We start from the raw sequence: 12,929 nt of genomic DNA, 5'->3' as shown, positions 1-12,929 counted from the left end.
TTTTTTAATTTTTTTATAATATATATTATTTATAATAATAATTTTATAATTTTCATAATTAACATAATTTTTTAAAATAAAAAAATAAATTTGAGCTTTTTATACTTTTCGTAAGCACTAGGTGAGAGTATTAATTATAAGGCTAAGAAAAAAAAACCTTTATATTAATTATTAATTTTAACCAAACGTTTTAATTTTATTAATTTAATTATAAATGTTTCACATTGTTTTTAATTTTAGCAATTAATTAATTAAAAACAAATAAGCTTAATAATTGACAAATTATTCAAATATTTTTATTTATATATTATTAATTTTAGTTAATCTATTTAATTTAATTATTTTTTCCATAATTTTAATATTTTCGTTAAATTTAACAAACTTTTTATTGATAAAAATATAATAATTGAATGATATATCTTTATCTTAATTTAATTTCTTATCTCTTTTTATTATATTTTTAATTCATATTTTTCTCATCATTTTCTTTCGAATTTAAAGCCTAATAATTAAAAAAATATTCAAATATTTAAAAAAATTAATAAGTTATGTAATTAAAATAAAACTAATTATAACTTTTAAAATAATAAGTATTTGATTCAGTAAAATAATATTTTTATTTAATTTATTTGAGAATAATTCTTAAAATGATAAAAAAATTGAAATAATTTGCTAATATTAATAATATTGGCAAATATTTGAATTATTTTTATCAGTTAAATAATCTAATTAAACTAATTGCTAAAATTAAAACTAACATTAAAGTTTGACATTAAATTGATTAAATTAAAAAATTTTCTTAAATTTTTTTTTTTAAAATAAATGTTTTGATTTTTTTAAACATTTAGCTTAATTATAATAGGTAATGCAATTTAATTAAAAAATATAATTAAATTATTTTTAAATGATATTATGATCAAAATGTAATTTTTGATGAGAAGATCTTTTATTAATTAAAATAAAATACAATAAATTTTGATTTAATATTATATACTACTGATTCTTATTTAATCTAATAATAATAATAATAATAATTCACCCTTTCTATCAATAAAAAGGGAAAAAAATTATTATATAGAAAATGCATCTAACAAAAATAGTTGGTATATTTGAAAACTCCAACTTGTATTGCAAAAGAAGTTGGAATATCATAAAAATTATTTTTATATAAATTATTTTTTATAAAACAAAAGAGCCTTAATTATGATTATTTTATATAAAATAAGTTTATAAATTTATTTATTTATTTATTTATTAATTTATTAATGAATTAAATTATTCACATGTGTTGGTTTTCTGGTGTTAAGATAAATATTCAATTGAATTGGCATTAGACTGGAAGTTGATGGCTGTTCGCAATAGCAAGTGCGTAGGAATGAAAATTTGTTTATCTTTTTGCATGGGATGGTTCTCGAGCTGCACGTGCAACCGAAAAAATTTGAAGATTTTTTTCTCGTCTAAGGAATTTTAAAAATTAAATTGCTTACAAATTGAGCCATGGTATGCATGTTGGTTGGCTGGTTGATCCATTTTATTGATAAAATAAAAGAGAAGGTTTTCTTCTTTTTTTTTTTTTTTTTTTTTTTTAAGGTAAGGTTATCCATAGAAAGAATCAATACATATCTTGGACTTACAACGAAACACAAAGGCTCAAGAGGCCTACAAACCCAGCTCTAATACAGAGCCCAGTAGGCCAGTACAACAAACCCAACCCTCAACAGATTACAAAGAAATCCTAGGAAAGCCAGGAAAAGGCTAGGTCTTCTCAGCGCACCGCCTCTCTATACCAAAGCTAGGTTGCCAATAGGGGAAAAATGATAAAAGGCGTCCACACGTGTGATTGAGCTAAATCTTACTCGTATTCCCTCCTTCAAATAGCAGGTTTCTGTTATCAATTGCAGGCCAGAGCCTCCCAAATTAATAAACATAATAATATTTAACGAGAGTGCCGAAACACAAGAAGTCACTGTGACAATACTTAATTTTAAGGTCTTGCCCTTTTGTATTATTGTATAAATCAGATTAAAAAGGCCAAATTAAATGGGTCATTTAACTAACATTTTCTGATGTACAAAACCCTCGAGAGAGGCAAATGTAAAACATACCAAGTCCTTTATATGAAAAAGAGAAAACCTCAGATAAACTAATAGTAATTTATTTGATGTTCCAAACATATTAAAACCCTCACTTACATATAAGAAGAGGGGAGATAAACACAGCTAATGCAATGGCTTGCGCAGCGCTCATTGGCTTCTCAGTGTTTTTTAACCTTGGGGTCAGCTATCCCAGCAAGTGGACGAGCTCTGAGACCCCAGAGATGCTCACGCCTCGACTGTGAGAAAACCGTCCTCCGAGTTACAACAGCTTGAAACTCAAGGGAAACACAATCGAAGACCACAAAAACAGAGAATCCTCTTCCGAAAAAACCTCATGACCTGCGAACAAACACCCACCGCAAAATATATATACATCTAACCCGGAGGTGGGGTAAACCACCCATAGTCCGGGCCGTAAGAGGAAACCTTCCCCTATCCACAGAGAAACGAAAAGTGAGCCCGAGGGAAGAAAACCGAAAAAACGGTGGCTTTTCTCCCTCCAGAATATTTGCCTAATGGAAGAAATTTAGTTAGGTTGGTGAGAGCTAGATATAGTGCTTTTGACTGACAAGAAACGCACTAACATGCTATAAATAAAAAAGATTGTATGCTCAACTTGATGTGAGAAGCTATATTTGAGACTGACTTTGATACTATTTTAATAAATTGAAATGTCAATGTAGAACACATTTAAACTCTTTGCTACTGTTGGCCCCAATCAACGATTTCTTCTCAACTGCACAATGATTTGAACTATTATTATATAAACTATTTCAGGGAAAAAAGAAATAAACATTAGATACTTGATTTTCTTTCTAAAACTCAAGCGCTAAGATTGATTAACTAATTTTTTATAATTTAGATAAAAGAAAGAATCAAATGCAAGGCATTTCGGAAAGAGGATTATACATGAATGCTTTCAAGGCATGCTTACTGCCTATGAAAAGCGCTTACATTTATAGGACTAAATGTATGTGCTATACAATATCTAGTATTTGTACATTTAACTGTTTATGAAGCAAAATATAGACAATGAATTCAACTTCTCTTGTGCAGATCCTGTATAAACTCCTTTTGGGTCACCAATGGATGACCCACCTTGCCAGCACAGAGATAGCATGGTGGAAATTCCTCCATCAGCTCTTATGACTCGTAATCCTGTAATTTCCAACATAGTATGATTATCAGGAAATAAAGAACGTAGCCACAGCCTGAAATGTTGAAAAAGTGCGAACAATCTTTGAAATTGGTTCGCTTTTTGCTCAATGACTGCCACAGTTTGAATTGTGACTAGTCGTTTTAGTTTTCAACAAAGAAAGCAATTTATTTCACTGTCAAGACAGTTAAAAAAGAAATAAACAAGTTTTCAAATTGTCCCTTCATGGATTCTCGTGAAATTACGTACAAACTAAGGATTTACCTGAATAGTTCTACAACAATGTCTGTCAGAAACCCATAAGTCTCCGCACTCAACAGGCCTAAGTAAAATTTCCAATTGACACCTTCAAATATCAATATCAGGAGGTGGCAATTTCCAGAAATTCCACGAATTATAATCCTCCTGTTCCCAATGAGGGTAAAAAAGGGAACAAAAAAAATTAGTCAATCCATGGAAGAATAGCTACATCTGAAAATTCAGACATAATTTGCACATGGATGGATTGGAACATGCATCAGTTACTTTGGCTAAATTCAACTCAGATTGCTTTCAAAGAAGATGAATATTACTAAGACTTAGCCTTACTGCAACTTGATGTGCTTGAATACATATATATTCAGTTGCAGGACAAGTATGGGACCCATGAATATAAAGCTCTATGATTTACATACCGCTATGACAAAGCATAATAGATCCGAACTTATAACATGCACAGAATGAACAAAAGGGAGCAGAAATAAACCTGCTCAGACGATGTCCTGGCTGGGAACATGCCATGCACAAGAGCATGAAGGGAAGTATACGATCTTGTGTCAACAAGGCGGTTCACGGCAACCTCACCCTGAAAATGCAAGCCATCAGAAGGAAACTTTGACATAATAAATGATTTCTTTTAAGCAAGAAAACCTCGGAATACCTTGGGATTAATGATGAAGATCTTTCCCTTGGGGATTCCAACCTTTAGGTAGCTAATCTCATCAGTATCTCTATTACCAAAACCAGTATAGAAGGGGTTGCAATCAGAAGGAAACAATGCCTTGATCTCCTGGTATTCAAAAGAATCAGAAACATTATAACCCGTCTTATGATCTTCCTTGAGAAATATACCAAAGCCTTGTACAAGCACGTTTTCAAGAGTCTCTATTTAAAGCACAGTGGCTTGCATAATTTATATTGAACATCAAAACATCTAAATTTAATCTATCCGAAGAAATCAACTATAATATTTGAATATGGTAAGATAAATGCAAATACAGATTATACAGTGAGGTAGCTTGAACTATTTAGCATTTTTGAGGTGCAGTAAGCACATCCAAAGTCTTCAGAAAATTCTTGGTGTGACAAAGATGGGGTTTAGGAGGAAGAAAAGATATCAAAGTTTCTAATATTTTTGTTATGATCATTCAGAGTATTTGATTGGACCATTTGAGACAACACAAGATTGTCCTATTATTTGCTGTGGCATTAGGTAGTGTTCGTGGCTTCTTTGTGAGCTTGTGCCACAAGAGCTCTTTTTTTTTGGGGTTTCGTTAGGTGATATTCAGATGGATTGTCCAACAGAAGCTTAACTTTCTTTGTTAAAATTAAAAAAAGAAAAAAAAAAAAAAACACACACACACACACACACAGATATATATATATATATATATATATATATATTAAAAAAACAGAGGGACACTGACCTCCAGACATGCAATCTTGAATTCATGAGGAGCCCTTCTGATGACTGAAAAAAAAAAAGGATATTTAGGCTAGACATTATAATTACAAGTATACTTATCTCCAGAAAATTCACTAAATTCTCAGTCTTCATGAACCTTTATTGTTAGTATGAGTTTCAGTGGAAACAAAGAGAACCAACAAGATTCATGCATGGATAAAAGAATTAATCACCGCATAAATTATAGAAAGGGTACCAACCACTTACCTTCACGAAACAGAGACGGAAAAAGTCCATCAGGTGATATGACAACAGGACCATCTGGCAGACCCTTCCCATCCTGCAAATCAAAATTCATCACTTTGTCCGAGGAAAGAAAAAATGAATAGCCAAAGGAAACCAAGTTTCACTTTCTTGATCAGGATTTCTTGAACTTCAAAACGTGAGTTAAGCCTCAATCACCTGCTTAAGGTTGACTAGGAACTGTCTGGTAAGATAGGCTTGAGCAATTGCTCGTGCACTTAGATAAAGGAATTGATAACCGTTATCCTGCAACAAAACCAGAAAACAAATTCAGTCCGTGCAAGATATGATGATATTATCAATAGTCATAAGTCAAATTACAGTGTTACACAACACAGAAAACAGTTGCACTATCATTCTCAGAAAAGAAAAAAAAATTGCCAACAAGAATTATATCTCAGTAGAAGGATGGCCCCATACAAACAAATAGACTTAGAGGGAAAAAGAAGGCTCTCTGATTTAGACTTGTATGGAACCCATCTCTAGAGGTTTTCTTTCTTTACAGTAATGAGTGGAAAAATGGCATATAAGGCACTACATCAACCAAAATATAAACTCTCAAATATTCCAATTCAAACACATGAAATGAGGTACTACAGACCTTAATAGCTGAGAATAAATGTGCAACCCCAGTTTGTGACCAATCTATCCCAACCAAAGGCATGAACTGGCCTAGAACATCTGATCTGCAATGACATCATCAAACAAAGGAAGTCAAACAGGACTAGGAGAAACCCCAGCTTCGGGAAAGCAAAAGCCCAAAAATCACATTTCTTCTGGAGTCCAATAAACACACCACAACACTGTTCAATATTTTATTTGATCTGAATAACACACGCAAGACAACTTCCCAAATTATTTTCAATGGAGAGTTGGTTTTGAACCAGGCCTTTTGTCAGCAGATTATTACCACCAAAACTGGTTGGCACACTCAAGTTTGACAAGAGTATACATGATACTACTATCTCACAGCAAACTAAATTTTTAGTGGCTATATATATATATATATATATAACAATTACTTTCTGGCTCTCATATGTCTATACTTAGGATGGAGTACAAACTTGCAGTTTAGTCATTCCATATTCAACAAGCAAGAATGTGTAAAACTGTGAAACTTCAAATTGAAATCATTTCATGTTTCAAATGACTCTATTACATTAGAAAAGCTTACAAAAATTCTTACTTTGTTATTGTCCCATCAACATCAGAGATCACTATGCGAGTGCTCCATTTCCATAAATAAATTCTAGCATCAACCTGTTGAGCAAAATAATTTTAATTAATCACTCAAAATAAATTAAAAACAGAAACTCAAAAATGAATTGCAAAAAAAATAAAAAAACAAAAAATAAATTATGGGCTTCCTTCTTTTTTTTTTTTCAGGTTTGGGAGGGGGGGGGGTGGGGGCGCCGTCGCAGGGCTGGCTCTGCGGGAGGGTGGTGTGTGATGGAGAGAGGAAGAAAGGAAATGCAGAAAATTTCATTTTTGCAGGGAAAAAGTTAATTCATGAGAAATAAATGCAATGAAAATCAGAATGACCTTCTGCTTCCCCAGCATTGCAGTGGAGAACGTGAATGTTACTGCATTACTCCCTTCCTTCAGATTCAAGGATGCCAGTTGTTCAGACGTTGGAGCAATTGCCTTTATCATCTTGTTTGAGGCCTTTCCTTTGAGCGCATTTTTATCATCATCCATGCAAATAATGCTGTCTGAAACAATCAAATCATCAGAACTTCTGGTATCACTTAGATCTGGCTGCACTGTCTTCCTGGATCTTGATCTTCTAAAAGGGAAGGGCCACCAGCTTCCACCAGTGGTAACAATGGTTTCCGATGGATCGCCTACAAGAGATTTCTCAACTTGATCCACAGGTATCATGCCTTTTAACTCAAATATGTTTTCACTTCCAAATGCTACCAGTCCTAAAACAATAGGAGCAGCTACATCCCAAGGAAAGTAGTGGCCACCAATTCTAACAACAAGCCTATCATTCTTCACAACTGCAGGACCTAAAGAAGTAAATTTTTCCATATCCAACTTTTCAGCATTAAATGCTTGATAAGCAGCTTCAGCTCCCATTCCTTCATATAGCAAGTGTTTGCAAAGAGAGATCTCTGCATGCAGCACAATTCATGTGACTATATATTGGTTTCTGCATAAGTAGGCTTTTAAACAACTATAACAATCAACAAACCCACCTATAGCTCCACTGTGTTTTAGTAGCAGTTCAAATGAATAATTTAGAGACCATCATTTTTAAATTGAAAAAGAAAATGTTATTATGAGGAAAAGCCAAAATGGTTTTCGCATAAGGTAAAAAAAAAAAGTGTTGCTGTCTGAACAGAGCAACATCCTATACACTTGCAAAAGTCACTACGAGAAATGATGATCCCTTTAAGAAATTTGAAATGCTTTCGTATTAATACATTATCCAACCAAAATGAAATTGATGCATGCCCACAAAATAAAACTGGCATAAAAGCATATATACAATTACTCTTACCAATAGCAGGATTGCCAACATCATCTTTGATATCCTCCAAATGTTGAGTATCTTCCTTATTGGAATAATCCTCCATTGACTTATTTTCGTTGCCTTTATCTGAATTTGTAAAGTGTGACTCATTCTTGCCGTGCAATTTCCACTCCATGGATTCGGAATTCAAGTCCAGTGAATGGCTTAGAGGGCGAGAGTCCTCTGTACCTAGATTATCAATGTGAGACCATAACTCAGGTAATGATTCTGTCAGCCGTCCAACTTCTGCTTCAGCAGCATTATGACGTTTAGGAATACAAACAGGACTCAATGTTAACTTCGGATTTTCTGTCAAGTTTTCAAAGTCACCCAATCCATTCTCTTGAAAATAGTTGTGTGGAGAGGAGTAAGTTTCATCATTTGTGTTAAGCAGCCCATTCACTATCTTAATCCCTTCTGGACAAAACGAGGGAAGATTCTCGTTATCAACACCACCAGGAAAATTTGAATCTGCCTGAGTTTCTCTGAGTTCAAAGTCATCAATATCACTGAAGAAGAATTGTTCTTCCTCTGAACTCTCAGATACTGGAATTATAGCTTCTTTAGTTGTATATTCACCATTAAGTTGTTCTGAGACACCAGCTGATTCTAGAGAAGGTTTCAGCTCGTCCCTAGTAATTTTATCCCCAATATTTATTTCCTCTTCAGTTTGATCCACTGAATTGCTAACATTGGAAACAGGGCGCTTTGACTCTACTTCAACCGAACGAAGTACAGAGTCAACATGGACCATTTGAGTATAAGATGTTGATATTGTTAATGGAACTTCAAGGTTCGCTCCATCAGGGCCATGTATGGAAGAAGAAGATGGATTTGTCTCACAAGACTCAATGCGTCCTCTCTCCAACTCTATATCCTCAGTTTGCTGGTTAACTGTATCCTGAATGAAACTTCTATTGCTTCAGTGTCAACAGAATCAGAAATTATCAAGTTCATATAAATTAAATAATTGGATTAAATCTAAAGTTTAGGCACAAGATGAGCCAAGCCAGATATCTACAGAGTTTAAGTTTAACTCAGCAAAGAATGCATGAGCACAAGCTTGGCTCAAGCTAAATACAAGCACAGCCAAAGGTACCCAAGCTCATACTGGCTCATTGATTGTTCCAAATGCTACCAAGCCAAGCTTGACACTGCCAAATGGATACAAGAACTGAGCTTCCAGCCTAAAAATTCAAAATTATATGAATTTTTTTTCCTTACTAAAGACAGAAAAACAAAAACAAAGAACTTCTATATGCAGAAATAATGTGTGGACCTAATGGCAAATCCAAACCTACGTAAGTCCATAGGTTAGATGAAATTTAGAATGATAGAAAAGATAGAAGAAAATAACAAGAGATTACGTGGTTCGCCTGTTGAGAGCCGATGTCCATGAACACAAAACCTCAAAGAGTCTACGTTTCATTCACTTGTGTTTTATGCTTTATATAATACATAGAACTCCATATTTATAATGGAAGATACATGATATATATGGAATGCCATCAATCATAAATCACTCCTAAGATTTCGCTAATCAATTCCATGATTTTCTTGTAATCATGAGATTCTTCAATGAGACATTTCCCATGCATGAAGGAAAAAAAAATCTCATCAATTACAATAGGTTACACATCCCATGGACCTAACCTGTCAGAGGGGTGCTTATAATAGAAGAGCTGAGGCTCTTTCTTTTCTTCCTAAATAGGAATAAGTCTCAACTACAGAAGAAAAATCTATATCATTAAGCTTTGGCTCCATCTAATCCTCATCAACATGAAACTGAATATGTTAAACAATCAGATGACACTTGTAGGCATCATATTCCATAGGACTGACAGATGCATTTGTTACGAGATAGGCTTACAAGCCCACAATTTCAATTCAATTCACCTTCTTGATGAGCTCATCCAATGAGATTGGGCTTGGCACATTCGTGTGTCAAAATCAGCTGATTTGAGCTTTTGGCCGAGTCACTCACAAAATAGTAAACAGACAAGTCAACTCATTCACAACCTTAGGTTTAATTTCTATTTGTACTTACAGTACTTCCCCTCTTCCCTCTCAGAAATTTTTTATCGTATAAGTTGTAACTATCCTTTCTTTGCAAAACTTTAAAGAATAAATTTTAATAAAATGATGAATTATTAAAAAGTTCTTTTGCAAGTAATAAATAGATATAGTTAGAAGATTTACCTCAGGTAATGGCTCAGCTGTCACATGCAAAGTTTCAGCACAAAATTGAGCTTCCTCAGCCTCTCCACTAGTAAGGAAGAGTGTTTCCTCGTATTGCTCTTTCAAACCATTCAACCCCATTATTGCACTCTCAGATGCCTCACGATAAATGAAAGATTGAACTCTACTGGACCCACTCTCCTCCTGAGAGATGCCAAAGCCTGGCAATACAACATTTCTGTCATCAGAAGCCTGTTTATCATCCAACTTCTTGCCAGGGCACGCTTCAAACGCATCTGCAATTTGTGAATCAGAACAAGTGACCTCAGGGAGTACATCTGTAACATCGTTATCTTGATCGACATTCTCTAAACTAGGTTCATCAATGTTTTTTGATGATTCAGATATCTCCACCAATTTTTCTTCCAGATCACTCTCATTTAACATGAAAGTTTCAACAAGGTCGGCTGCAATCTCTGCACGGTCCAATGAACTTATCCTTACCACTCCAGCACCATCAACTCCCCCTTGATAACCATCCTCCTTCATTGACCTTCGTCCGAAAACAAGCCTAGATACCCTTGACTGGTGGGAATTACTCCTAGCCACATCTCCATTACTTGCATCAATCCGGTCACCAGAATTCAAATTATTGCCCTCATAATTGCAACTTTCGGACTTCATTGTGCTCCTGATTTTCTGGGATCCCTCTTCCATCTCATCACTTGAAGATGAAAGATACGATACAGATTCACCTTCTTCTCCTTCAACCTCGTGGAGAAAGAAAGCTTCTCCTCTTTGATCAAGATACATGTGAAAATTTGCATCATTTCCATTAACAGTAATGGTAACCACCTTTTCTCTTGCCCTCAAAACCCCTTGAAATTTCCCAAACCTGACATACCAGGGTGAGGACTTGAAGCTCCCATCTGGCTGCTCAACCACAATGATATCCACAGCTCCACCAAATGGGTGAAATGGGCCAGAGACAGTGTACACACCTCGGGTGATGTAGCTGCCTAGCCTCTCTACAGCATACATCTCAAGAAACTTGGATTTCTTAGATCACCCAAAACCCAAATTCTCAAAATACAATCATAACACAAGACTGTGAGGCTCTATTAGTATAAACAAAAACCAGTGAACTGGACAAACACCTAAGCCTTCCAGTATCTCCAAAACTTCAATTCTGATAGAACCCAAATCACATCACAAGTTAATAATCCATTAAAAAAATTTAGTTTCAGGTAAAAGTAAGAATAAAAAAAATCCAGATAATTAGCAACAAAATTTTAGAATGAAAACCTTCCCATGTTTCGACACATTAAGAATAAATCTTGGAAAAAGCCCTTTGGATCATTTGCCTTCAAATGATCATGTTAAAACTTACAACAAATCATTGTCTTTAAATAGTTTCTTCTCATTTAATTACTAAACAATCTAGACCCAATCCAAAATCATATTAAAACACATTAAGACTGAGCACTCAAATTGAATAAACTATTATTACTAAATTTAAAAGAAAATAATGCACACATTCGCATTTTCATTCCAACAGCCTGAAGCAACCCAGCTTCAGGCAATATTGCCCATTGGTTTGCTTTCTGAGCACATCCCCTCTCAATACCACAATATTTACCTTAAATTAACTGAAAGCTACAAATAGAACTGGTGCAATCTCTTAGCAAACAAATTGAAACGGACAAAGATTTTAAAGAAAATATAAACGAGCCTAGAACTTAAATCACAGCCTAGTTAGACACAAAATAGATTATTAAATAGAAAAATTTAACACAGAAAGTGAGATATTACCTTGAAACCCTGTTCGATTGATTCGAACCGTGCTCTGCTTGACGACAGTTCTAGAAGTCACAGATAACTGGAGATTGAAGAACAAGAAATTAAGAAGAAGAAGAAGAAGTGAACGGTGAATAACTGGAGAGAGGTGGAAGAGGGGATTGCCAGGCGGATTGAAGGGAAATGGAAGTTAATAGGCGATATAAATGAGACCTGAAATGATCAAAGATGGAATGGTGTCTCGTTGGGAACAGCTCAGGTCATGGATAGACCATTTTTTTTTTTTCTAATTACAGAAAATCACCGCTTTGCATCTTTAATTTTAATGGAAATTACAACCTTTTCTTTTTCTCCATTTTCAATCTACCGTATGATTTTTTAAAAAAAAAAAAGAAAAAAAATTAGATAATCACTCAACTGCTTTGCTAAGTTCCAACAGAACTTTAATCAAGCCTACGTCACTGTAATAAAATAATATTATTTGATCTTGATTGGAATAGTGTAATTTTATATGGAAAAAAGCCATTAAAGTTTGAGGTGATGGATAAATTTGTTTAAAGTCACTTTTTGAATTAAATAAGTTAAAAACTTTCAACTAACAATTAATTAAGATCATCACTTAGATTTCGTTTGTTTCTTGATGCTTCTATATGAAAAAGGTTTTTTATAAAAAATATTTTTTAAATTAATTGTAATATTAAATTAATAATATATATTTATATTTAATAAAATTATTAAAATTTAAAAAATAAAAAATAATTTCATCTTTTATAAAATAAAAATTATTTTTTTTAAAATAATTTATTTTTTTAATAAAAAAATATTTTTTCGTTTATCAATTTTTTTAACTATTTCTAAATATCAATAAATACATGGAGAAAAGTAGAAATACGAAGATTGAGGTGGTGCTAATTGAAGATAAGTCGAGAGAAGGGAGATTGAGGTGATTTGGTCATGTGAAGCGTAGAAATACGGAGGCTCTTAAGTTAGAGGATAGAAAGAAAAAAAGGGGTAACCCTAAATTAACTGGGTAGAGAGTAGTACAATATGACCTAGAAATATTACACATTTCTGAGGACTTAACCCAAAATCATTTAAAGTGTATAAAGCGAATCCATATAGCCGAACATTTAGAGTGTATAAAGCGAATCCATATAGCCGACTCCAAATTTTTAGGATAAAGGCTTAGTTGAGTTGAGTTGTAAATATCAAAAAATA

General features: G+C 33.6%; 1 protein-coding gene across 1 annotated transcript; it reads right to left on the bottom strand.

Moving 5' to 3' along the window:
- Positions 1–2,022: 2,022 nt before the first annotated feature.
- On the bottom strand, positions 2,023–12,075 carry LOC110654660 (phosphatidate phosphatase PAH2-like). The gene is made up of 13 exons (XM_058133420.1): positions 11,727–12,075; positions 9,936–11,103; positions 7,725–8,637; positions 6,761–7,335; positions 6,405–6,478; positions 5,820–5,904; positions 5,378–5,464; positions 5,183–5,255; positions 4,938–4,981; positions 4,172–4,300; positions 3,998–4,096; positions 3,517–3,657; positions 2,023–3,254 (listed from the first exon to the last, which is right to left on the bottom strand). The coding sequence occupies exons 2-12, from the start codon at positions 10,953–10,955 to the stop codon at positions 3,601–3,603; spliced, it is 3,156 nt and encodes a 1,051-aa protein (XP_057989403.1). The 5' UTR covers positions 10,956–11,103; positions 11,727–12,075; the 3' UTR covers positions 2,023–3,254; positions 3,517–3,600.
- Positions 12,076–12,929: the final 854 nt, after the last annotated feature.

Source organism: Hevea brasiliensis, chromosome 2 (assembly GCF_030052815.1).
Source record: "Hevea brasiliensis isolate MT/VB/25A 57/8 chromosome 2, ASM3005281v1, whole genome shotgun sequence".
Lineage (NCBI taxonomy): Eukaryota > Viridiplantae > Streptophyta > Magnoliopsida > Malpighiales > Euphorbiaceae > Hevea > Hevea brasiliensis.
The sequence above is the reverse complement of the archived record's forward strand: the minus strand, read 5'-3'. Positions and strand labels throughout refer to the sequence as shown.